This window comes from Nyctereutes procyonoides, unplaced genomic scaffold, assembly GCF_905146905.1.
Source record: "Nyctereutes procyonoides isolate TBG_1078 unplaced genomic scaffold, NYPRO_anot_genome, whole genome shotgun sequence".
In the NCBI taxonomy this organism is placed as follows: Eukaryota; Metazoa; Chordata; class Mammalia; order Carnivora; family Canidae; genus Nyctereutes; species Nyctereutes procyonoides.
The window spans coordinates 24,117,496-24,143,771 of record NW_026575020.1 but is presented as its reverse complement, the minus strand read 5'-3'; the positions used below and the strand labels follow the sequence as shown (position 1 = coordinate 24,143,771).

At 50.9% G+C, this 26,276-nt stretch overlaps 1 protein-coding gene across 1 annotated transcript in view; it reads left to right on the top strand.

Moving 5' to 3' along the window:
• Positions 1–26,156, top strand: part of NOS2 (nitric oxide synthase 2) — a 36,421-nt gene extending 10,265 nt beyond the window's left edge. Inside the window, exons 5-26 of the mRNA XM_055335012.1 lie at positions 1,767–1,929; positions 2,889–2,980; positions 3,954–4,095; positions 4,191–4,330; positions 6,029–6,203; positions 6,312–6,413; positions 10,037–10,231; positions 11,411–11,493; positions 11,890–12,034; positions 12,649–12,753; positions 13,710–13,759; positions 14,135–14,309; positions 15,348–15,480; positions 16,632–16,710; positions 17,811–17,992; positions 19,179–19,342; positions 20,555–20,762; positions 22,580–22,667; positions 23,095–23,216; positions 23,502–23,650; positions 24,780–24,974; positions 25,537–26,156. Coding sequence (XP_055190987.1) covers positions 1,767–1,929; positions 2,889–2,980; positions 3,954–4,095; positions 4,191–4,330; positions 6,029–6,203; positions 6,312–6,413; positions 10,037–10,231; positions 11,411–11,493; positions 11,890–12,034; positions 12,649–12,753; positions 13,710–13,759; positions 14,135–14,309; positions 15,348–15,480; positions 16,632–16,710; positions 17,811–17,992; positions 19,179–19,342; positions 20,555–20,762; positions 22,580–22,667; positions 23,095–23,216; positions 23,502–23,650; positions 24,780–24,974; positions 25,537–25,656 — 3,007 coding nt within the window. The 3' untranslated portion in view covers positions 25,657–26,156. The remainder of the gene's footprint in view (positions 1–1,766; positions 1,930–2,888; positions 2,981–3,953; positions 4,096–4,190; positions 4,331–6,028; positions 6,204–6,311; positions 6,414–10,036; positions 10,232–11,410; positions 11,494–11,889; positions 12,035–12,648; positions 12,754–13,709; positions 13,760–14,134; positions 14,310–15,347; positions 15,481–16,631; positions 16,711–17,810; positions 17,993–19,178; positions 19,343–20,554; positions 20,763–22,579; positions 22,668–23,094; positions 23,217–23,501; positions 23,651–24,779; positions 24,975–25,536) is intronic.
• The last annotated feature ends 120 nt before the right edge of the window (positions 26,157–26,276 follow it).

Below are 26,276 nucleotides of genomic sequence, written 5' to 3'. Positions count from 1 at the left end.
CCCAACCCCATACCTTGAACCCGTCAAGAGATCCTGGAGGGTACAAAGGATGAATGGCAGTCCATCCACAACTACACTAGCAGCCAGAGTCACAGATGGCTGGCAGTTTTGATTGTTAGCGAATGAAGGATTGTTATAGTTAGAAATTGTAACTTGCTGAATGTTCTGTTCAAATTCATTCACTGAGTCCAAAAGCAATACTCTCTCTCTCTCTTTTTTTTTTTTTTTTGGAAACATAAGCATCATAACGTCTGTAGTGCCTCAGAAATGTGACTGTATGGGAACAGTGGTAAAATATAAAACTCTAAAGGAATTGGGGGAAATGTGAAAAATAATGCTTTCTTTACATAGCCACACATTAACACTACTACTGTGCTTAGGGCTTCTGTCCTGGTGACTGGTACTGTTTCTATGCATAGACATAGAGCAAGGAGTCTTGCTAGAAGCTTTAGAAGCTTTGTGTGGGAAGGGAGGGGGCTTCCAGTGTGGCAACGTCAATCTCACCCAGCAGGTCCTTATGCCAGGAGTGTCCTTGAAGAGCCCCCAATGTTTTGTCTCCAAGCTTTTTTCTTTAATAAAGGAAGAGTTGTCAAGACACTCTTCATACACAGAAAGGCCACTTTGTTCAGAGTCGGCCATTCTCCTTAATCAGGAGTTCATTCCTTAAATAGTTTTGATTGTTGCCATTTCAAATTGTCTTTGGTGTTGATTGGAAATTTCAAGGTTGGCGTGTGTGTGTGTGTGTGTGTGTGTGTGTGTGTGTGTGTGTGTCTCAAAGCCTTTCTGAATTCCCACCCTGGGAGATATTTTTGTAGCCTGGGAGGGGTGAGGAGAAACACTTTAGAAATCTCCCCTGGGATTGATTGCTGGCTGAGCAATGCCGAGGTTGAGAAAAAGCATATTCTAGGGGGCCTGCGATATTGGATCGTGCTGTGGAGGGCTCCTTCCTGGGTAGGCCCTGCGGCCCTACAGGCTGAGTCCTGAAAACCCATCCCAGCTCAGGAAAGCGTGGGTGGGCCCTCAACATCTCTGCGCTTGCAATCCCCTAGGGTGGAGGGTGGAAGGTTAAGAGCCTGGCCTTGGCATTAGGGCAACCTGAATGTAAATCCTGATTGCTCTTTATCACACTTACGTTCTCAGGCTAGTACTTAACCTGCTAGAGCCTTCATACTCCAGATTATAAAATGAGCAGAAAAATGCCACCCTCACAGATTCGGCAAGACCCGGACTGTGAGTGGCTTTGCCCAGTTCCTGGCTCATAATGATTCCTCGGTACATGGGAGCATTCATGGGAGGGACTGCTCATCTCTGGATCATAGGATGGTGGCCGGGAAGCAGGATGCAGCTGTGGCTTGATGGGCACTCCTCCAGGTCGTGCAGGTATCTGAGAAAGGTTGCACTCCTTGTTGATGCTTACCAAGCTGAGAAGAATATGACTGGAGTAAAAGTATCTGGAAACAAGGATGCCAATGAGAACAGGACCAGTGTAACTGGACCCAGTGGCAAAGTGAAAATGTGGGCTCCCTGTTCAAAAATGATTAAGAATTTCGAGACAGCGACAGCAGAGCACTAAGCCAGGCCTGGGGCCCTTCTGAATTCTGGGCCACAGTCTTACACCTATGAAGCTGACCCTGGAGGGGACAGTCTCGGTGAGGGACATCTTGCCCTCCTGGTATCCTAGCTCAGTTCCTGCTTCTGTGGTTCGAATTAATCCCCATCTAAGGCCATCTCATTGTTGATCTTCCTGCTGTCTTCCTGTCCCCCAGGGCAAAAATAGAGGAACATCTGGCCAGAGTGGAAGCAGTAACAAAGGAGATAGAAACAACAGGAACCTATCAGCTGACGGGGGATGAGCTCATCTTCGCCACCAAGCAGGCCTGGCGCAACGCTCCCCGCTGCATCGGGAGGATCCAGTGGTCCAACCTCCAGGTGGCCTTCCTTAGACCTGGGCAGGAGAGGAAATTGGGGGTGGGGCGGAGAGCAGGCGCTGAGTATGTGGCTCCGAGTCGCCCGGTGGGACTCCCCAGTTCTCTCTTCACATTTGTGAACTTGACATAGGGGCTCATAGGGCTCCCCCTGGAAGTCTAGAATCTGATTTCAAGATTTTTTTTAAAATTCATTTATTCACGAGAGACACAGAGAAAGAGGCAGAGACATAGGCAGAGGGAGAAGCAGGCTCCCTATGGGGAGCCTGATGTGGGACTTGATCCCAGGACCGTGGGATCACCACCTGAGCCGAAGGTAGATGCTCAACCACTGAGCCACCCAGGTGCCCCTAGAACCTGATTTCAGCACAGGATTTCTATCCGGTCTTTTCTCTTAAGTTAAACAGACATAAAACCAAATGACCTGTTGAAACCACAAGAGAGAGAGTTTACCTCGTCTGTTTGAATCCTTGGCTCCTAGGAAACATTTTCTTTATCCTAGCCTCCTAGGTGTCTTTATCTTGGGGGATCATTCACTGCTGGGCAATATGGAAATTGCTGGGGTGGGAAAATTGATAAGAAATGCCAGTGAAACCAACACTGGCTGAAAAAAAAGAATGTGCTCGGAGCCCCGTGGAAAAGGTGCTGACATTGTGGGGGCACTAGGCTAGGGCAGTGGGAATCATGATTCTTGTGTTCAAAAGTCAGATTTTCTTGGGATTTGGGTTTTGATGGAGTCTTCCAAGAGGAGTTGCCTGGGATCCCCTAGGAGAGCAGAAGAAAGGCTAGATGAGGCAACCCTGAGGTGGGAGGTGGCGATGCAAAGAGGAGAAAGCTTGGTGTTTGGGGTGGGGTAGGGGGTTCAGGTCACTCCCCCGGTCCCTTGTAACTTAGCTTCTGATCAACCCCAAGTCCTCTGTCCTCACAATCCTTGATGGTCTGGGCTGTGTGGGCTGTGTGCAGGTCTTTGATGCCCGGAGGTGTTCCACTGCCAAGGAAATGTTTGAGCACATCTGCAGGCACCTGCGTTATGCCAGCAACAATGGCAATATCAGGTGAGTGTGCCTTTCCCAGGGCTGGGGCTGGGGCTGGGGCCCACCCTGACCCTGAGTCTGAGCCAAAGGATGCAGATGGGTTTAGGGGAGGCTTCTCCAGGAGAAGCCAGGGAGAAAGAGAGAAGAGAAAGATGCAGGCTTTTTCGGCGAGAAGAAGCTGCCCTAGTACTGAGGCTAGCCCCCCTTACTAGCCCATGTCCTTGGTTTCCTTCTGACTTGGAACCATTTGGAGGGGGTGGGGGATCTTTAAGAAGCAACATCTTCACTGCTCAAGGTCAGCTGGCTCCCCACTTTTTAGAAGGAACAAGAGGTTGGTTTTGCAGCTCAAGCCTCCATTTTTCTTAGAACCAAGAGAGTCACTGCTCATCAGTACCCACCCCCTACCTCCCTCCTCTTACCCCCAACCAAAGAGGTCAGAGCTGATAGGACTGAAATGCCCATTTGGTCATTCATTCATTTTTTTGTTTAGCAAACATGTAGCACCTACATAAGGGGAACCCAAGTCATGACTAGGCATAGCAGTGGGGCGGGAGCAATGCAGAGGTGACTTAGGACACTGCTCCAGCCCACTGGGAACCTAGGTGTGGCACTAGACAAGCATCCAGCTAACTGAATTTCATGAGAGCAATGTGCAGCAAGGGCAAAGGCTGAGGCAGTTAACCCTGCCTGAGAGATGGGGAATGATCAAGGGATGGTGGTGGGGGGTGGGGTGGTGTCCTTGAATTGGTCTTGAAGGAAGGGGAGGAGCCGGAAGGAGAAGAAGGAGAGTGAGGGTGTGTCAGGAAGGGGGGCAGGTTACACAGAAGCCCATGAGAACCTAGCATGTTGTGTTGTTGCAGGAGTTTGGTTAAGCTAGCACGGGGGCAGAGGAATGGGGAGCAGGAAGATGGGAAGCAGAGGGGCCCTGTGGGGACTGGGAGCCCCCCTCCTCCTGAACCGAGGAGTAAATGGCACTATTCTTGTCTTGGTGAAGGTCAGCCATCACCGTGTTCCCCCAGCGAACTGATGGGAAACATGACTTCCGAGTCTGGAACGCCCAGCTCATCCGCTATGCTGGCTACCAGATGCCCGATGGCACCATCCTGGGGGACCCTGCCAGTGTGGAGTTCACCCAGGTGCGAGATCCAGGCTTGGTGGCTGACAGAGTGAAGCCAGAGGGGTCAAGGGGCTTGGGTCAGGCCCAGACTCACTGCACTTATCTTGTCCCCAGCTGTGCATCGACCTGGGCTGGAAGCCCAAGTACGGCCGCTTTGATGTGGTGCCTCTGGTGCTGCAGGCTGATGGCCAAGACCCTGAGTTCTTCGAAATCCCACCTGACCTTGTGCTCGAGGTACCCATGGAACATCCCAAGTAAGCAGGCTAGGGGTGAGGTAACATGCATGCTCTAGTACTCTCTTAAGGAGCAGATGGTGTCCAGAAGGGCTGGCTTTCAAGCCTTGTTGATGCTTGTACAGGAATCCTGGGCTTGAGTCTTGGGCCTCAGACTTAAAACGATATGTTGATGATGAAGGGGAAGCAGAGGCTTAGACATATGGGGCCCTAGGAACTAGGAAAGCAGTGACCTTGGGAGAGGAGCCCTCAAAAGGCTCTAATATTCTCACACTGAGCAGCCCAGGCCTCTTGTCTTCCTGCCAACTCTCTTAGCTGCCCCTCTTCTGACTGTGGTGAAAGTATATGGCCGAAGTGACTTCTGGAGCTCATCTGGTTCAGCCCCTGCTCTGGGCAGCAGTCACAATCACAAAAATACCTCCATCTATTGAGACTCACTGTGTAGCAGGCATTGAGTTGGACTTGACTTTTCATCCTCTGCATACATTGAACTCAGTCCTAACCTAAGGGCTTTTGCACTTGCTGTTCCCGCCACCTGACATACCTTTTCCTCAGAAATGTAAAGGATTCATTTCTTGACAATGAGGTATTTCCTTAATGTAACCCCCTCTAGGGGCGCCTGGGTGGCTCAGGTGGTTAAGCATCTGCCTTTGGCTCAGGTCATGATCCCAGGGGCCTGGGATCAAGCCCCACATCAGCTCCCGGCTCAGAGGGGAGTCTGCTTCTCCCTCTCCCTCTGCCCATCCCCCCCCACCTTATTCATGCTTGCTCTGTCACTCTCTCAAATAAATAAATAAAATCTTTAAAAAAAATGTGACCCCCTCTATAGGCCTCTATTCTGAACACTCAATCTAGAGAAGACACTCTCATCCTCTGTCTACCACCTCATCTTGTTTTGATTTTTCTATTCATCTGCCTACTTGCTTATAGTCTAGAATCTAGACTCTAGTCTGTAAGCTCCTTGAGAATAGGGATCTTGCCTTTTTTTTTTTAAGATTTTATTTATTTACTCATGAGAGACACAGAGAGAAAGGCAGAGACATAGGCAGAGGGAGAAGCAGGCTCCCTGCAAGGAGCCCTATGCAGGACTTAATCTCAGATCCCGGGATCATGCCTGGAGCTGAAGGCGGACACTCAACAGTTGAGCCACGCGTCCTGGATCTTGCTTTTCTTATTCAGCTATACATCCCTAACACCTAAAAGGGTACCTGGCACATAGTAGGCGCTCAATTATAAATATTTCTGGAATAAATCAATTTATAAATGAATGATACCATTATCTTTATAGTAAGCCCATGGGTTTGATGGTAGTATCTCTGTTTTACTGCTGGGGTTTCTGAGGTTCAGAGAGGCTAACTCACATCCCAAGGCCACACAGCAGGCAAGCAGTAAGGCAGACCAGAACCTGGGTTTTCTGACACGGTTTTCTGTCCTTAACCGCTATGTTCTATCGGGTTCTCCGCATTTAGCACAGTGCCTGTCGCGTACTTGGTGCTTAACATATGTTTGCAGGAATGAGAGAATAAATGAATGTGTAGTGAATGAATGATACCTACTGTGCCCAGTTCATCTCTCCAGGTTGGATGAATGTAGAGAACAACACTTGGAAAGGAGTTTTCTCGGTTGACTCTCTTTCTGAAGCCTTTTTTGTTGGGGGTTGGGGTGAGTATGGGCAAAAAGTACAGGCCACAATCATTGCTGGTTCCACCTCCCTGCCAGGTATGAGTGGTTCCGGGAGCTGGAGCTGAAGTGGTACGCCCTGCCTGCAGTGGCCAACATGCTGCTTGAGGTGGGTGGCCTCGAGTTCCCAGGGTGCCCCTTCAACGGCTGGTACATGGGCACGGAGATTGGGGTCCGGGACTTCTGTGATGTTCAGCGCTACAACATCCTGGAGGTAAGAAGAGCCATCCAGGAGGGCTGGCTGCAGATGTGGGCCTGTCAGGAGTGGGGGTGGGGGAATGCACCCTGAGGACCAACTCACCCCATCACTCTGCCTCTGCAGGAAGTGGGCAGAAGGATGGGCCTGGAAACACACAAGCTGGCCTCACTCTGGAAGGACCGTGCTGTCATTGAGATCAATGTCGCTGTACTCCACAGTTTCCAGGTATGTTGTGTTCTGTGGGTCTGGAGACTTGCTGGTCAGAAGGTTATCTGGTCCAACCACTCATCTCAGGCTTGGTTCTCCCCTGACAGCACTGTCCATTTTTTTTCAAGCATCACACAAGTATCGAGTACCTAGTTTGTGCCAGGTGCTGCACAGGATGCAAACAAATAAGCCATCCTACTCACGCTGGGTCTTCTAGCATAAATTTGCTTCTAGCAACAGGTGACTCCTTACTTTCAAAACTCATCAGGTCCTTGAACTTGAGCACTGAGTCCTGTTCCCTCTCACTTTCTCAAGGACTGTACTCCTGAAAATTCCACCTCCTTTCTGTCTCATCAGTGTCTTCCTCTCTGTTGGGTCATTTTTATCAGTGACCAATAGCTATAATGGTCCCCATCTCAAAGAAATAAACGACCACCTAATTGAATAAGTCTCCCAGCAGCTACTACCTTGTTTTCCTGCTCCCCTTTACAGGTAAACCACTGAAAGGTCTCACTACACCTCCTTATCCTCCAGCCACTCCAGTCAGGGGTCTGTCCTCTACTACTCTGGAATTCTTGGTGTTTGCCAAACTCACCATGATGGTTCCCACCTTAGGGCCTTTGCACTTGCTTTTTCCTCTGCCTAGAACACCCTTCCTACAAATCATCCCCTGACCCCCTCCTTCCCTTCATCCAGGTCTCTACTGTCACCTCCGTAGAGTAGCTCTTCCTGACCACACCATGGAAGATGGCACCCTTACCTCCACCTCCATCCCATCCCTCTCTCTTCTTCCTTTAACTCTGTATTTTTCTTCATAATTCTTTTTTTAAAGATTTTATTTATTCATTCATGAGAGACACAGAGAGAGAACGAGGCAGAGGCACAGGCAGAGGGAGAAGCAGGTTCCACGCAGGGAGCCCGATGTGGGACTCGATCCTGGGTCTCTAGGATCAGGCCCTGGGCTGAAGGCAGGCGCTAAACCACTGAGCCACCTAGGCATCCCCATAATTCTTATTAGCTTCTGACATTACATAGTACATCTACTTCTTGCCTGTTAGGGCCAGGCCTTGTCTCTTTTGTTCACTACTCTGTCTCTAGAGTGTAGTGGAATGTCTGGCCATTGTAGATACTGAAAAAAAATATGTACTGAATGAATGAATGAGAGTGCATGTCCACACGAGCAGAGGCTGCTCTTCCATCTGCTGAGCAAATGGACCATCCCCATTGGCCTACACACAGGTCAGCTTTTGTGTGGGGCTGAGCCTTTTGGTCTGTCCACTGCTTTTATTCATAGAAATGTTCCTCTTCCTTTTGGGAAGGAGGCAGGGGATATGTGAAGATGTTACTTTTTTTTTTTTAAGATTTTACTTATTTATTCATGAGAGAGACACACACACACAGAGAAAGAGAGATAGGCAGAGACACAGGCAGAGGGAGAAGCAGGCTCCATGCAGGGAGCCCGATGTGGGACTCCATCCGAGTCGCCAGGATCAGGCCCTGGGCTGAAGGCGGTGCTAAACCGCTGAGCCACCCGGGCTGCCCAAGATGTTACCTTAAAGACTGAAACCGTCTCTACAAAGCTTGCAGATGCCCTGGAGGCCAGACCGCTAGGAAGACAGTCCTTTATTCATTCAGTAAAGTATATTGAACATTTTGCATGTGCCAGGCATAAGGCTTGGCCAAGGATGTGAGTAGTGAGCAAAATAGACAAAAACCCTTCTCCTGTGGAGTGGGGCAGGGACTTGACATTGAACAAACATCCAGTAAATATTTACAATCACACAGTTTCCCAGGGCTGGTCACCCCACAGGCAGGTCAAGCTTGTGTTTGTTGTTCTGAAGTGGGATGGGGGGGTCTGGGGCGGAAAAGGAAGAGCCCCCACCTTAGGGCTGGGGCTGTGACTGGCCTGGCTCAGAAGGACCCTGCTGCCTGTGGACTGCACATCCTGGCTCCTGGGGCTCTGCGCACCAGCTCCGTCACTGCAGGATGCAGATATGTCCCAGAAAATCTGCGATCCTCGGCTGTCTCCTGGCCATTGCTGACCACACACCCCCCTCCACTGCTTGAGAGTCTCCAGGACTTCCTCATCATCTTCCTTCAGGATAAACTTCCTCATCTGTAAAATGGGAATAAATAGTAGGATCTCCCTTACTAGGTTATTGTAAGAATTCAGTGAAACTGTGTGCAAAACACTTAGCTGGGCTGCCTGGCCCATAGCGAACATTCTGTAGGTATTCATTTTGCTGTTCTTCTTATTTATTATTACCATCATCAGCTTCTGAGCATCAAACTGGTCTGGCACCCAGGAGCTGCTTGCATATGTGTAAGATTTCAGAAGGCCGCCTGAGCCCTCCATTGGTAGGCTCCCCCTGTGCCTCCAGCCTGACTCAGGCAGTGTCCTCCTCCAGAAATGCCCATCCCCCACCCAATTTGTGCCCATCTCCCAAGACTTGCCTCCTCTTAGAAGCAGCCTCTCCTCCAGGCCTCTGCCTGAGCTCAGCCCCCTCTGGCTCCCAACAGCACCTGCACTCTCCTCCTTTACATCTTGTAGCAGACCACATGGAAGGCCAACTTACTCTGCCTCCTCTCCTTAGAATATAATCTTTTTTTAAGATTTTATTTATTTATTCATGAGAGACACAGAGGGAGAGAGGCAGAGACATAGGCAGAGAGAGAAGCAGGCCCCATGCAGGGAGCCCGATGTGGAACTTGATCCCGGGACTCCGGGACCACACCTGAGTCAAAGGCAGATACTCAACCACTGAGCCACCCAGGGATCCCTCCTTAGAATATAATCTAATGCAGAAAGGGGGCCACATTTTCACCTCTATAATGCCTGTGCTTTATGCAGTGCCTAGCAGATAGAATAATGGCAGCTAATGCTTATTGCGCATGTTCTGTGCTCTGCTTGTGCCCTTGAGCAGCCTCATATCTTCCATATGAGGAAACTGAGGCTTAGTGAAGTTCAGGAGCTAAGAGCTCATGCTCAAAGGGCCAGTAAGAGGCCAAGGTTTGAATCACGACACTGAACACTTGACTAGATGAGTTGCTCTGGGCAGTGAGGGGTGTGGCTGCTTCTTTTGGATCATTCCAGGAAGGCTCAGACCCCTTGGCTTCTAAATTTAGGATGTGGGACATTGTGGTGACTTGTCTTCCATACGCTGTGATTATCCCGATGCTCAGTCCTCTTCAGAGATGTCTACTTCCTTCTTGGCTGAGAGAGCCACATTCTTGGGGATGTGACTCCTGAAAATCTCTACTAACAAGTGACAAGAAGCCTCTGTGGCTAGATTTATCAGCATCAAGAGGGAGCCATTTGTGGGGAGTTGGGGGAGACTTGTAGGTATAGCCTGAAAAGCTGACACGGCCCCTAGAGAGCCAAGGGGGGCCACCATGTGATCTGTGGGTCGAGCATGACTGTAGTGATTTCTGGGGCTCCTTTGGAGGCCCAGAAAGTGCCTTCCACTTGAGTATTTATTTTTAGCAGCAAGGAGGTGGCCAGGGGCAATTGCTGTCACATTTTACTGATGCCAGGCCTTTCCATAGTCCCATCTTAGGAGCCCTGCCGCTGACAGACCGTGTTCCTGACTCCTCCCCATCCCTTACATCAAACCCTCCTTCTTTGCCTCCTTCTAATTCAGAAGCAAAATGTGACCATCATGGATCACCACTCAGCTGCAGAGTCCTTCATGAAGTACATGCAGAGCGAGTACCGCTCCCGAGGGGGCTGCCCTGCCGACTGGATTTGGCTGGTCCCCCCGATTTCTGGGAGTATCACTCCTGTGTTCCACCAGGAGATGTTAAATTACGTCCTGTCCCCTTTTTACTACTACCAGGTAAGGGAGGGCTTTCCTCTCCTCTCTGTCTTGGGAGCTCAGGGATGGAGAGAGTGTGACTGGATGTGTACGTGGGTGTGTGTGCGTGAGCAGATGTGTGCACGTATGCATGCTAACTCATGCAAGACACACAGGGGAGGGTCAGGGACACAGAGGCCTATGCTTTGCAGGCTGCACTCCTAGAGGCTGAACAGCGTTTGTCCATTTTCACAGAGAATGGAACTTAAGGAAATAGGTTTTTTTTTTTCTAATATATTTATTTGTTCATGAGAGACACACAGAGAGAGGCAGAGACATAGAGGGAGAAGCAGGGTCCCTGCAGGGAGCTTGATGCAGGACTGGATCCCAGGACTCTGGGATCACGCCTTGGGCGGAAGGCAGACGCTCAACCACTGAGCCACCCAGGTGCCCCAAGGAAATACCTTTTATTCTACCTTTAGTGGCCCATTGCTTCATGGGGCTTCTGCTTCTAAGGTTGATCACTGTGACCCTCACCTATCATATCCCATAATGGTGAGGAGCTTGGCTCCTGGGTCAGACATGCCTGCGGGCAACTCTCCCACTTCCTAGCCATATGATCTTGGGTGGGTCTTTTCACCCATGTAGGCCCCACTCTTCTTACTCTAAAAACACTGGGCATTAACTCCACTATAGGAGGTGGTATGGATCATATGAATTGGTGTATGCCCAACCCTGAATGCCTTCTATCACTGCTACCTGTTGAAACCAGTTCATTTTTTTGTTAAAAAGGACTTTGGTTAGATTTGGGCAAGAGGTTCCTTACTTTGACACGAAGTAGGGTGACTGATTGCTGGGACAATTTGTGTCTGTTGTCATAGTGACAGACACTCCTTCTACTCTCAAAGGTACCCGGTTTGGACTCTACGTCATATGGCCTGCCTAGTGATTAGACACTAAAAATGAAAGTGAGGTGGGCTTCTTCCTTCTGGGGAGACACTAGTGGAAAATAAGCCAACTGACCCCATCCCGGTGTGTGCAGGCTCTAAACTGGTTACTGGAGCTGTGACTCTGAAGGACACAGAGCCCCTGTCCTCCCCCATGGGGCATCCAGAGACCCCCACCTCACAAACGGCATGAAGGGTCCTCTAGCTCCCTCATATCCCCAAGCCCGAGCTGAACCAGGGCCCACCTGCCTCACATTTGTCTTCTTTTCTGGAGGTGGAGGCCTGGAAAACCCACGTGTGGCAGGATGAGAAGCGGAGACCCCAGAGGAGAAAGATTCAACTTAAAGTCTTGGTTAAGTAAGTGAGAATGGCCAGAGCTGACACACCTGAGCAGCAGCCCTTCCTTCCAGGCAGCCTGCCCTTCTAGGCCGTGACGGGCAGGGCACAAATCGAAATGATGATCTTTACGGAGTTTGGCTGGCAGAGGTCCAGACGCCAAGGGGGACCACCTGCCACCATCAGCCCAACCTTGCCTGTCCTCCATTTCCCTGGGGCTGAGTAGCGGGTCGGGCAGGGGAGGGAAAGAGAAGGGCCACAGGTCAGCGTCAGTGGCTGGTAAGATATGTGCATTCCTTTCCCTTGTCCTGCCACACTTTGAACTCTGTCCCTCTCCCATTCTCCTGGGCTCCCCCTACTCCCTGTGTTCCTCTGGAGGGTGGAGTCAGCACAGTGTCCGTCTGTCTGTCCACACAGAGCTGTGCTTTTTGCCTCCATGCTGATGCGCAAGACCATGGCATCCCGAGTCAGAGTCACAATCCTCTTTGCGACAGAGACGGGAAAGTCAGAAACGCTAGCCCGGGACCTAGGGGCCTTGTTCAGCTGTGCCTTCCACCCCAAGGTAGTGAACTCAGCTGGACGTGGGCCTTTCTCTCTGCCTGTGCACAGACAAGTTGGCAAAAGTTAAAGTGGTTGCTCTGCCCCTGAATGTCCCAGAGCCTTGGATGTGCTGAAGTACATTGTAAATCTGGGATAGAAGGATAGATTTGGGTCCAGGGATTCCCAGATTTACATAGTAAATACATTTTCCAGGGTGTTGCATGGGAACACAGTTTGAGAAACACTTTCTTAATCCAAGTCTCTCTCTCTATATATATATATATTTTGTGTGGAAAATACGTCCACACACTCAGAATTCAGAGTAGCAGTGGAAGTGTTTTCATTTGGGACTTAGCAGGATTTTGAAGGCGAGCCCTCCAGGGCTTGTGGAAGTGTTGGTGTTGGGGCTTGAGTGGGGTAGGAGGATGAGGAGCGAGGTGTTCATATAGGTTTATTTGACTAAGATTCACAGAACCCTCACCCCTGTACCACACTGGTGCTGGACGTGGGCGGGATGGGGGGAAACAGGTGATAAGGGTCACCTGGGTTGGGGAGGAAGCACAGGGCATCTGGAGATGGCATAGAGGACCTTGGCCTGGGAACACAGGGCTGATGTCCACCCCTGGGGCCTTGCAGGTTCTCTGCATGGACGAGTACAAGCTGAGCCACCTGGAGGAGGAGCAGCTACTGTTGGTGGTGACCAGCACATTTGGGAACGGAGACTCCCCTGGCAATGGAGAAGTGGGTGGCCTGGGGCCCAGTGGTCTGGGTGCAGGGTTGTGGGGGATGCCAGGCCCCAAGGGAACCAAGGAAAGGATCTGGGGATTCAGCATGTCCTAAGGAGGACATTTGGAAATGAGTGCTCAGATCACTCTGGGCTGCCAGCATTTACCTGCCTTCTTTGTAATTCTCACCATATGTACGTGATGCCTTTCCAATGGCATACTTTATATTTTCAAGTAAATTGACTCACCTTTTTAAAATAAAAAATTTATGTCTAAAGGAAACGTTATATCACTCTCACAAAGGGAAAGCTGACAAAATAAATCTTATGAGAGCCAAAGTTCTTGAATTTGAGCTAACTACTATTGTCTGGCCGTAGCAGGCTTTGTTTTTTAAAATGAGTAATAGGCAAGTATTAGAGGTCTTTGGGCTCCAAGAGCCCCAAGCTGAGGATCTCCCTAGTTTTCATAAAGATGATAAAAATAGTAGAAACGGGAATAAATTTAAAAAAAATTACAGAAAAGAGAATACTTTCTTACCATGTGATTTGACATTCTTTCTGTTGGGTCACATTCCACATTCCATTCCTCAGAAATCAGGGTTATCTTAGGGAGTGCGGGATCAATTATCATTCTTACCAGGTTCCAAACAGGAAGAGGGGCTCATGCCCCATCAGGAGATCCTCTAAAGATGCCCTGCTGCAAGGCAGCCCTGCCCTCTGCCAGAGCTGGATGGGGCTGGGCTGTTCTGAGTCCCCCACCAAGGGACAGGCCTGCCTGAGTTGCTAAGGCTGAACTTCTCCCTCAGCCCCAGGAAATTGTCCCTACACAGAAACTGACTTCCATTTATGGGTCTTGAACCTTCTTCTGCCAGATGTGGCCAGTTTTTAAATGGGCTACCAGAAGAAGAAGAAGAGTAAAGCAGTGCTTTTCTTAATCTTGTCCTAAGAACTCCGTGGTTCTCTCTCTTTCTAGAAACTAAAAAAATCTCTCTTCATGCTGAAAGAGCTTACCAACAAGTTCAGGTAAGGCTTCTCCCCACTCCCACTTGTCCAAGCCTTGCCTGATGGACCTAAGGGTTCCGGGGAGGGTACTGGTTGTGTATAAGGGAGGGGGGGTCTTATCCAAGATGTCCAGGCACAGAGAGATCCTGTCGTCAGAGTGTACTAAGAGTCAGGCCAGGGAAACCAAGTCCCTCTCACAGATCTGCAGACCAACTCATGGGAGTTGGCGATAAGGTTTGGGAGCTGGAGAGGACCAGAAGATGGCGTGCACTGGCCGGTGCTGTGCCCAGCTGGAGTAGAAGTGTCTGAGGCTGGCTCATGGGTGGGTGGTGCTACATAGTGCTTGCATGGGTGGGCTCACTCCTGTCTCTGTGTATGTGTGTCCTCCTCGGGCAGGTATGCCGTGTTTGGCCTCGGCTCCAGCATGTACCCTCAGTTCTGTGCCTTTGCTCATGACATCGACCAGAAGCTATCGCATCTGGGAGCCTCTCAGCTTGCCCCAATAGGGGAAGGGGATGAGCTCAGTGGACAGGAGGAAGCCTTCCGCTGCTGGGCCGTGCAAACCTTCAAGGTCAGTTTGTAGCTGGAGCTGCCTCACCACAGGGACAAGGATGCCACAGCCCATTCATGCCCAGGATATCTGTGCATCCTGGGTGGCACGACCCCTGCCGCGTCCTGTAGGCATCAGCCTGAAGGCTCAGATCACCACTGTTCTCCCTCAGCCCCCCAGAACCCTACTTTAGACATGTGTCCCTGGATGGGAGAAGAGCCCTGAGATGCCTCCCACCCTCAGGGAGCTTTTTCAGTTTAAGATGTTCGCCCTCTAATTGTCCAGGTCACCTCTTGATGACTTTGCCCTGTTTCAGCCTCCCAACCACAGAGAGCCTGGGGACAGGGACCATGCAGTGGAGTCCTTTGGATCCATGTCAGAATCTCAGTAGACTTTTGATTCCTGTGGCCTGACACCCCTAATTTAACTGTCATTGGGGTTCCCCAGGTGGCTCAGTCAGTTAAGTGCCCGGCTCTTGATTTCAGCTCAGGTCATGATCTCAGGGTCATGGGATTGAGCCTCTTGTCAGGCTCTGTGCTCAGCAGGGAGTCTGCTTGAGATTCTCTCTCTCCCTCTCCCTCTGCCCCTCCCTGCACTCATTCTTCTCAAATAAATCAATGAAATCTTAAAATATAATAATAATAATAATAATAATAATAATAATAATAATAAAAGCCTCCTCATGTAAGCAGACCATTTCAGCCAGCAGTGGTACTTAGAACACCAGCTTGAGTCAAGGCAGACCTGGTTCCCAGGCCCACACCACCTCCACATGACTCCACATCTGGAGAATGGGAGTAATCAAATCTCAGAGCTCAGGCATACGGGTAAAATGAGATAGTGTATTAATATCCATACTAATAGCAGTAACAACTGTGTGCTAAGTCCAGCCACTTCTTTGAGTCCTTGTAGCAACTCTATCAGATCCATGTGCTCAGTAATTTTACAGGAAGCCCTTTACTGATTTGTAAGGACCTACAAAATGGTGGCCGATGATGACATTGACATTGTTAACCACAATGACAGTGGTTAACACCGGCCTGCTCCATCCTCTTCCAGGCAGCCTGTGAGACGTTTGAAGTGCGAGGCAAACACTGTATTCAGATCCCCAGGCTCTACACTTCCAATGTGACCTGGGACCCACACCAATACAGGCTCGTGCAGGACTCGCAGCCTCTGGACCTCAACAAAGGTACCTGCTTTGCCGCACCACACGGGACTGGTTGCCCTTCCTGCTGGGGTGGAGGTCTCTGACCCTGGGGTCTATGGTCCAGGAGACCACTAGGACCCTCTGAACAGAGACAGCTGGCTTAGGGCTGCTAGGCCTCTCTCTCGTATCCAAGAGCCTGCTGGCATGCAAGACTGGAGAGCTTGCTTCATCTCTGAGGGAGGCTGTTTCAGGAGGAAGCCCTGGGAGGGTGGTGGAGAGACAAAGGGAACCAGCACCAACTGAGAGCCTCCTATGTGCCAGGCACTGTTCTGGGCTCCTCGCCTGCCCACTCTCAGTGAGCCCTGACACTCATCTTGCAAGAAGGGCACAAAGACCAGGGCCCCCAGCTGGCTCAGTTGGTAGGAGCAGCTCTGGGTCATGAGTTCAAGCCCCAGACTGGGTACCGGGATTACTTTAAAAAAGAAGAAGAAGGAGGAGGAGGAGGACGAGGACGAGGAGGAGGAGGAGGAGGAAGAAGAAAGAAGAAGAAGAAGAAGAAGAAGAAGGAGGAGGAGGAGGAGGAGGAGGAAGAAGAAAGAAGAAGAAGAAGAAGGAGGAGGAGGAGGAGGACGAGGAGGAGGAGGAGGAGAAGAAGAAGAATATAAAGAAACTGAAGCTCACAGAAGTGAAGCAAGTTGCTAGCATATGGCTGAGCTGGGATTTGAGCCCCAGCTGTCCAGTTCTGACAGCAGCCAAGAATTGTAAACTATCGCAAAGAACATCATGCAGAGGCAACCCTAGGCTGCCGTTGGTAAACTCTCCTTCTGGACACTGATTCCTCTTTTCTTGTACCATGAGTACAGCAGTATTGTGGTTTTCCTGCATGGTTAGCCTAGGCCCGACTTCAGCTAAGCTCTCCTGTGGATGCCAGGCCATGGGAATGGCTCAGAAATGCCCATATTTGGGCACCTAGTGTATTTCCTCCTCACCTAGCAGCGTCACAAACACCCCTGTCAGTCCAAGGGTCTTTATTTATGATTCAGAAACACAGCAGGGAAAAAGAAAACCCCACTACCATCACAGAGGGACACCCCCAGGGTAGTGTCCAGGTAAAACTGACTCAGACACATGGAGGCTACCCCCACCAGCACTTAAGAGCCACTTTTTCACTTCATCATCTCTGTCTCCCACAGCCCTCAGCAGAATGCATGCCAAGAACGTGTTCACCCTGAGGCTCAAATCACAACGGAATCTACAGAGTCCAAAATCCAGGTAGGGGAGACTACCAGGCTGCTTGGGTGATGTTCTGCCGGTTTAATTTAAGACAAAACAAAACAAAACAAAAAGACCAGAGCCAGTCAGTGTTTGAAAGGAGAGAGGTGTACACAGCATTAGCAATGATGCCATCGGTAGGACCAGCTTGGCTGGTAACCCCTGTGACCTCCAGTGCCTTTAGGTCTGGTCTCCATTAACCATACACTGGTTTTTCAGCTTGAGAACTAGGCCCCTGCTTTACCACCTGCCCTTTGTCACTAAACCCTTTCACCAAAGGTGGAGAGCAAGAGAAACTCAAACCATTTGGCTCTTAAGAACTTTCAGGAAAAATTTTGGCAGGGAAGGACATTTCCCCACCAGGAGAAATGGGTGTTATGCATTCCTTGTGGGTTTTGTTCATCTGTGCTGTCCCCCCACCCCAATCATTAGGAAAACCAGCTTTGGGGATGCCTGAGTGGCTCAGTGGTTGGGTGTCTGCCTTCAGCTCGGGGCATGATCCGGAGGCCTGGGATTGAGTCCCACTTCGGGCTCCCTGCATGGAGCCTGCTTCTCCCTCTGCCTATGTCTCTGCCTCTCTCTCTGTGTGTCTCTCATGAATAAATAGATAAAATCTTAAAAAAAGAGAAAGAAAGAAAGAAAAAGAAAGAAAAAGAAGAAAGAAAGAAAGAAAGAAAGAAAGAAAGAAAGAAAGAAAGAAAGAAAGAAAGAAAAGAAAGAAAGAAAAAGAAAATCGGCTTTGTTCAAATGAGAGCCAGATTTGTGCTGGGGACAAGGAAGGGTTTGTCCTAATGGCCACTGATCTCCCAGGGGGGATTCTCTCTTTAGATGGAGGGTGTAGTCAAGCCTGGGTGGGCTCGGGAGTGCTGCACCTGGAGGCTGTGGCCCACCCTTTTCCCACAGAGAAGCCCCAGGCCTGGTTGGCCGCAGGCCCTCTTGAGCACCCCAGCTTCAGTGGGGGCTGGTCACCTGACCGTGTTCACGGAACTAAGCAGGAAAATGAAAGAGGGCACATTTCCTGGGGAAGCCAGCCCGCCCCTCAGGGAGCTCTGGAGGAAATCCTGGTGGCGTCACCAGAGGCTTCTTTTTCCCTTCTCCAGCCGCACCACTCTCCTGATCGAGCTCTCCTGTGAGGACAGCCAGGAGCTGAGCTACCTGCCAGGAGAACATCTCGGAGTTTTCCCAGGCAACCAGCTGGCCCTGGTGCAAGGCATCTTGGAGCGAGTAGTAGACAGCCCTGCACCCCACCAGCCTGTGCACCTGGAGACCCTCAGCGAGAGGGGTGAGACCTTAGCACGGTGGCCCCAGCATCCGCCCTGCCTCCTCAGCAGCCTCCCAACCCCGCTGTTTGGGCTGGTCCCATGCCTGCACCATGGGCGCCCAACCCCGTCCTTCCTGCTGAGTGGGTGGACCACCCAAGCCCAGGCTAATACAGCTTTGCGAACAGAAGGGATGCTTCTCTAGGGCTCTCTGCCCAGCCCAACAGGCTGGGGAGTCTCTTTCCTTTCATCCTTTTGCTCACCTGGCCACTTTTTTGTTAATTGATAGATTCATTTATTTTTCCATTGAAATTTTAACTAGTCAGTTGCATCTATATACGAGGCATGCCCTGGGCTACAAAAATGAATGAGACTCAGTTTCTGCACTTAGAAAGCTCACTACCTAGTACAGGAGGCAGATAGGCAAGAGTATTTGTCACCATCGTCATCATCAACAGTAGCAGCTAGTATTTCCTGCGTAATTATTAGATGCCAGCATTTTACATGTCTTGTCTCTTCAGTCCTCGCGATAGACGTGTTGATGGTTTGCCTGATGACATGATGGAGAAATGTGGGAACGGTGTAGTAATATTGGGCTTTGAAGGTTCAAGTCCCTGATCCATTACTTCCTAGCTGCATTACCATTGGCATATGAGTCAACCTCTCAAGGCTTTATTTCTTTGTCCACACCGTGACCCCCTGCATACTGCCTCCTGGGACTCCTTGGGACTTGACGCTTTGGGCTGCTTTGCTGCTTGCCCAGTACCTATTGGCATAGCCCCAGGGGACTGCAGTCATGGGCTTTTTTCTCAATGAATTACTGGCCTGGGGGGGCGGGGGGAATACATCAGTCTTTCGTGAATTTAGTCACTGTGAGTCTGTAGTTCACCTGTGGGTGTTTTGCTCTAGTTCAGGTCTGAACCAGAGAGGAACTGAACTCTGGTGTGTAATTTTTAGGATCATGTCAACTTGGGGGCCTTTCAGAGGGCTGTTGATCAGCCTTCCCTAGCAACCCTACCTCTGAGCACTGCTTTCTTGCACATGAATTGGGTAGAGGAGCACTTTCGCTATTCCTGGAGACAGAAATTCAGTGTCTTCTCTCCCCTGCAGCTGAAAGGCGGAGAGTATCTTCCCCAGAGGCTTATCCCCCTTCAGGAAAGACTTGTTTTGCTGTTTCACCATCTCCTGACTCCTTCTTTCCCTGTCCAGGAAGCTACTGGGTCAGAGACAAGCGGCTGCCTCCGTGCTCACTCAGCCAGGCCCTCACCTACTTCCTGGACATCACCACTCCCCCAACCCAGCTGCTGCTCCGAAAGCTGGCACAGCTGGCCACAGAAGAGGCCGAGAGGCAGAGGTTGGAGATCCTGTGCCAGGTAAAAGTTGGGCTGGTGGAGCCCCAGAGTCAGGGGGCACCAAAACCCAGAGCTGGTCTTTAACCTCCAAGGGGGAATTCGACTCAGCTTCCCAAAGTGAAACTTGTCAAAAGCTGGTGGGAAGTCAGTATCCTCTCCCATTCTATATCCAGGACACAGCTGTGTTAAGTGAACTAAAATTTTCTGAGTGTCTGCGGGATGCCACCAATGTGCACTTCATTAAAAATTAGCTAGAAAAGGAGAGCCATGTAGGCTCTGCCCAGCCTTACCAGGAAATGCAGTGCATGTAGCTTCTGCCCTCACGGACCTTCCCATCTAGACGGGCAGTGAAGAGAGACTTGTAGAAATAGACAGTTGTCATTATGCAGGTGCTAAGAAGCATAGGGTGCTCTGAGGTCAGAGGATAGGGGATGGGCTAACATAGCCTGGGAGGTCCAGAACCTTGTCTCCTTGGACTTGTCTCCTGCCCCAGATGAACTGTCCTTGCCCTGCACGGTGTCTTGTCTTTGTATATTCCCCAAGCCTGGAATAAGCTTGGAACTTAGGAAGTGTTGGAGGATGGAAGGTGAGGATGAATGGAAAAGTAGACATAGTAACAGACGGGTAATAGAGTTAATAACTTAATGAGAGGACGCATTAACTCACCTGCAAATTTCTAGGCCAATGCCTCTGCAAAAGGCACTGGATGGTATTATTACCATCATCTTCACTAATTAACTTGATTCTAGCCACCTCCACTGCCGTTATCCTGTGGCCACACTGTACTAACTCAGCACACATTTTCTTATTTCATTCTCCCAACGTCCCCATGAGGGAGACGACACTATTCTCATGTGACAAAGGTTAACTGATTGGGACAAGATCCCACAGCCATAAAGGCACCCAGTCAGGATTTGAACCCAGGTCTGTAGGATTCCAAAGCCCTGTCCAAAATTAGATTATAATAAAGGTGTGACTCTTGCCCACCGGTGGCTGACGGTGGAGTTCTAAGCACACGAATTAGGTAAATACTACTCATTGGCCTGAGTTCTTCCAGGACGGACACCATTTTCTCTCCAGCTTGGTCGTGTCAGCACCCTGGACAGCGCCTGGCACTTGGCGGTGTTTGTTGAGAAAGTGAATGAGCGAATAAATGAATGCTGGATTGTGACAGCCTCCTGCCTCCGTGTGGGGCACATGCCACGAGTTGCTCACACTGCCTTTGGCTTTCAGCCCTCAGAGTACAACAAGTGGAAGTTAACCAACAGTCCCACCTTCCTGGAGGTGCTGGAGGAGTTCCCATCCCTGCGGGTGTCTGCTGACTTCCTGCTCTCCCAGCTCCCTATTCTGAAACCGCGGTACTACTCCATCAGCTCCTCCAGGGACTGCACACCCATGGAGGTCCACCTCACGGTGGCTGTGCTCGTGTACCCCACCCGAGGTAAGGCTGGGCAGAGGCTTTGGAGCAGTCCAATCCTGCTACTTCTTGGGCAGCTGCTCAACATCTCTGAGCTATGATTTCCTCATCAGTTAAAAACCTACCTCCCAGAGGGTTAATAGCAGTAGCAGGCATGTTATAGTAATCATAGAGATATTACTATGTAATAATAAAGAGATTACTATGAGCAGGCGCCAAGCAGACCCTCTGTATATGTATTATCGGTAACCACAGGAGATGGGTACTGTTTGCATTTTACAGGTGAGGAAACTGAGACATAAAGAGGATAAGCCCCAGGGGCAGCCTGAGTGGCTCAGTGGTTTAGCGCCGCCTTCAGCCCAGGGTCTAATCCTGGGGACCCGGGATTGAGTCCCACGTTGGGCTCCCTGCATGGAGCCTACTTCTCCCTCTGCCTGTGTCTCTCTGCCTCTCTCTCCCTCTCTGTGTGTCTCTCATGAATAAATAAATAAAATCTTAAAAAAAAAAGAGGGTAAACCCCAGAGTCACACTGTTAGCAAGTAGAGAAATGGAATTCACACCCACACAGTCTCATTGCTGGACCACCCTGCTTCACTCTGCTGTCCTGCTACTGCTGGGATGGTTTAATGAGTGAGATCAAATGGAGAAAGTACCCAATACTTGGTGGGAGCCCAGTGGGTCTTAGTATTCCTTATAGTCTACGCTGGGTATGGAGGTGATTATGCCTTGCTTGCTCACTCACTCACTCAGCAGTGGTTTATTTCATACCTCTCTACGCTTGTCATGATGTTGGGTGTGGAAACATGGTACATGTAGCTTCTGCCCTCATGGAGCTTCTCGTCTAGATGGGGCAGTGAAGAGAGACTTGTAGAAATAGACAAGTGTCATTATGCAGGTGGTAAGAAGCATAGGGTGCTCTGAGGGCAGAGGTTAGGGGATGGGCTAACATAGCCTGGGTGGCCCAAAACCTTTCTCCTTGGACTTGTCTCCCATGGATGGACTGTCCCCTTGCCCTGCCCTCTGTAATGCAGCATTGTCCATGTTGGCAAAGTTGGGTGAAAAGCACAATCACACAGTTTCTAAACCCTGGGCAGAGACTTTGTCTGCTCTGCTGGAGGACATCTTCCCAGGCCAACTCTCAGTCCTCAGACAGGACTGGGGTGGGTACATCTTATGAAAGCCAGATCCCATTCTGAGGGAGAAAGGGACTTCTCAGGTTGGTTGGGATAGCTTTAAACGCCAGGCCTTTGGAAAGGGAATGTAACCCAGAGGAAGCTGGGGTTTCCACAGGCCCAGGAGGAGCCACCAGGGAGAGAGGTGTCAGAGCAGACCAGGATGCTCAAGAGGCTGGCTACCACTCAGGGATCATACCAGCAAGGGCTTTACCTCATGAAGACACTGTGGGGCAGTGACTATGGCCACCCTGCAGGGCCACTCTTTGCTACAGCCACCAGAGCTGAGTGGTGGGCTGGGAGGGTCCCTGGAGCAACTCTTGGAAGGAACGTTGGAGTAGGAGTCAGGGAAGCTAAGCTGTGATCTGATTTGACTACTACCTGAGTGGCCTGGTGCGAATCACTTTGCTTCTCTGAGATTTTCTGCAATGCAAGATAAGAGGCTGGCACACTTCTTAAGGTGCCTTTCAGCTTTCCCCAACTCTGGCTGCATAGAAGGAGAACCACAAAACCAGGAGAAGAATTGCCCCCTCACTAAAACCCACAGAGTGCCTGAGTGGGCACTTGCAGGAGGCTCACTGGCATGGGAGGAGCCTCTGGGACAATTCATTCCCCCAAGGGGTGGGAGGGTGGGGGATGATGTTGGTCAAGTCTGTTTTGTCCTTGCAGATGGCCAAGGTCCTTTGCACCATGGTGTCTGTAGCACATGGCTCAGCAACCTGAAGCCCCAAGACCCAGTACCCTGCTTTGTACGAAGGTAAGCACCCTCTCCACTCCAGCCATTGTAGGACCACTGGCCCTGGGAGCAGTGGTTTGAAAGGGAGAGATCTAGGCCCTTAAGAAGGCATCAGGGTCCCACGGGGCCTCTCCATTCTATCCCCTGGCAATAGAGCATGGCAAGGTCTCCAGTAGGGACAGAGAGGACAGCGGTGGGGGGCCCAGAGTACAATGAGGTTCAGCCTTTTTTCAAAAGGAGCCCAGGACAAGGTGAGGGTGTGCCTGGACAGGGGAAATGAAACAGCCTAGGGGACTTGGGAAGTCAAATTTGAGCTCATTGTCTTCTCCACCCCCACCACGCTACCACTGCCCCTCCCCCCCTGCACCTTCGGCTCCCCAGTCCCCGTCTAACTGTGCATCCATCCCAGGGTGTCTGAGAACTGAGCCTCTCCATCTGTCCCCCTCAGTGCCGGCAACTTCAAGCTCCCCGAGGATCCCTCCCGTCCTTGCATCCTCATTGGACCTGGCACAGGCATCGCCCCCTTCCGCAGTTTCTGGCAGCAGCGGCTCCATGACATCAAGCACAAAGGTACAGTTAGGGGCTTCCCTAAAGGCGGGGAGGGAGCACCAGGTGACCTGGCATCTCCCTGGGAGTAGAACTACAGCGACTGGAGAGTTGTGCCTCCGCCCGCTCTCCCATTTGCCTCAGCCTGTATGGACCAGTGATCAGAACACTCTGGGCCTGGGTTTCCACATTTGTAAAGTGGGGACAATACTAGGTAGGACACTTGGGGGTATCTGGCTGGACAGGTCTGGAGCAGTGGCCCGCCCTCTGGTGGCCTCCCTGGTAACTGCAGCCTGCTGGGTCTTGCAGGGCTCCGGGGCAGCCGCATGACCCTGGTGTTTGGGTGCCGCCGCCCAGATGAGGACCACCTGTATCGGGAGGAGATGTTGGAGATGGCCCAGAGTGGGGTGCTGCATGAGGTGCACACAGCCTATTCTCGCCTGCCTGGCCAGCCCAAGGTAAGTATGGCAGCGGCCCGAGCAGCAGGTGGAGCTTTAAAAGCACAGATTGGGGGCACCTGGGTGGCTCAGTGGTTGAGCGTCTGCCTTCGGCTCAGGTCTTGATCCCAGGGTCCTGGGATCAAGTCCCACCTCGGGCTCCCTGCAGGGAGCCTGCTTCTCCCTCTGCCTATGTCTCTGCCTCTCTCTGTGTCTCTGATGAATAAATAAATAAAATATTTGGGGGAAAAAAGCACAGACTGGTGCACTCCGGCTCCCAAAAGCCCCTTGTTCTCTGAGCCTTCATCTTAGCTCTAAAACAGAGGCAGTTGTACAACCATCAGAGCAGTGCTGTGAGGCTATCGTGTTTGCCAGGAGAAGAGAGGAGCCCTGAGCCATTCAGGAATAAACAGGGTCACGTGGTGGGCTAGTCCCAGTGCCCAGCTTTGCTACGAGTTAGGGGCTGGGATGCACACCTGGGATGCACACCTGCCTGGGAACAGGTGGCCCAGGCTGGCTTCATGCTTAAACACCATGCCCCGCTGATGGTCCCTGCTACCTTTGGGAGCACTTAGCCCCGTGAAACACGAGGAGTCAGAACAGACGGTTACCTCAGCCCTTGAGAATTTGTTCTCTCCAGACTCCTCCCAGACCCAGTGTTTTGTGTCCAGTGCTGGGGTCACTGGGTTTCTTGTGTGGAACAAGAGCAGAGGCTCCTAGACTTCTGTGTGACTGGGGAGCCCAGCGCACTGTGCCCTGCTCTGAGTTACAGTGGAGCTTCCATGAATAGTCTGCACTAAGAGGCTCCCTTTCTGGGATGCACACAGGTGGGCCTCAGAGCTCTGGGCGGGGGAGTGGCTTGATTGATGCCTCTCTCAAGCATGGTAAAATTCAAAGTAAATGCAGGAGCTTCACTGAATGGTCAGCTTCTTGAGACCAGGGTGGTGGCCAACGTTCATCTCTAGCTGGGCTGGGCAGGATGCCGGTGCACTCCTCATCCTGAGCCTGATCCCTGGGCAAGGTTCTGGCTGGGATGGCACTCACCTTGCAGCCCACCGTGCCCCCCACAGCCCCCTCCTGGCCATCAGGCCTGACTGCAAGCTTCACCCCAGCAGCGGGGACCTGGACCCACCATTTCCTCTGCTTTCAGGTCTATGTTCAAGACATCCTGCAGCAGCAGCTGGCCAGCCAGGTGCTCTGCATGCTCCATGAGGAGCAGGGCCATCTTTATGTCTGTGGGGATGTGCGTATGGCCCGGGATGTGGCCCATACCCTGAAGCACCTGGTGGCTGCCAAGCTGAGCCTGAGTGAAGAGCAAGTTGAGGACTATTTTTTCCAGCTTAAGGTATGGCAGCTGGTGTTTGGGCTGCAGCTCAAGGACACAGACAGGGGAGCCAGGACTGGGAGAGTCAGATCTAGGGGAATCAGGCTCATTCTAGTCCTGAAACTCAAAGGAATCCTAGAGGTGACTGGATGTCTGAGCTAGATGGGCTGTTAGAAGGCCTGCCTGTCCCATCCTGGTCTGCTTGCTCAATTAAACAAAGGCAACACGTTGCTTTATGACAAGACTCCTCAGAGCCTCTACCGTGCTACCGTGCATCGTGACTCCTCAAGATTGGGAGAAAGTATGCAGCATTTTCCAAATGCATTTATCTCAGAGCCTATGTTTCCTGGAGCATCTTGTGGGACAGGCATGAGGCAGGCTTGGCAAGCTGTTCAGGTGGTTCATCTCAGCTCAGGTGCTGATGGGAGTTAGTCTAGTGGGATTCAAGTACACTCTAAGCGTGACAGTTGTGAAAGCAAATGGTGTGTGGGTATATGTGTGATAAGGAAGCTGGGGGAGCCCCAATGAACAAGAAGTGGCTGGACCAGCAGAGCTGACACTCTGATTCTGTTTTCCCTTAAAGAGCCAGAAGCGCTATCATGAAGATATCTTTGGTGCTGTGTTTCCCTACGAGGTGAAAAAAGATGGTGCAGCAAAACAGCCCAGCGATCCCAGAGTTCCAGCAACCCACGGAAGAAGTTAAAGTTGCTGCCATAGAATTGAATGATGAAACCAACTCTCGATTATCTGAGGGCACAGGGCCTGGGGAGATGGAAGGAAATTGCATCCCCGAGCCTCATATCTTATCTCCCCAGCTGCTTCCCCACCAAACCCGATACTTGACCTGGACTATATAGCTCCCTGGACTGAGTGGAACCTCTTGTCTCCCTTGAGCCCACCCTTTCCAGGTAATGGAGAGTTGGGCCTTCCAGGTCCCTTGAAGACTAAATCTGCAGTGCCAGGCCCAGCTGATGGGTGAGAAGGATGGCACTTTCATCTGATTGCACCACTTTGAGTGACCAGCAGGAGACGATGTCGTCCTGCCCTGTATTTATTTGCCCTGTGTACAGTTATTTATAACTCTGTATTTAAAAAAAACAAAACAAAACAAAAACCCAGTCTTCTCTTAAGGGCCACTTGGGCCCTCCCTGTATGACTCCTTGATGGAGATATTTATATGAAATGCATTTTATTTTAACCACATTGTATGTGTGTGTGGGTGTTTTGTAGGGAAAGCAGCTCCTTTCGACAGAGTTAGGGATTGGTGGATGGTACCACCTGGACCCAAACCCCCCCAAGAGGGACATACTAGCTTGGCCAGGC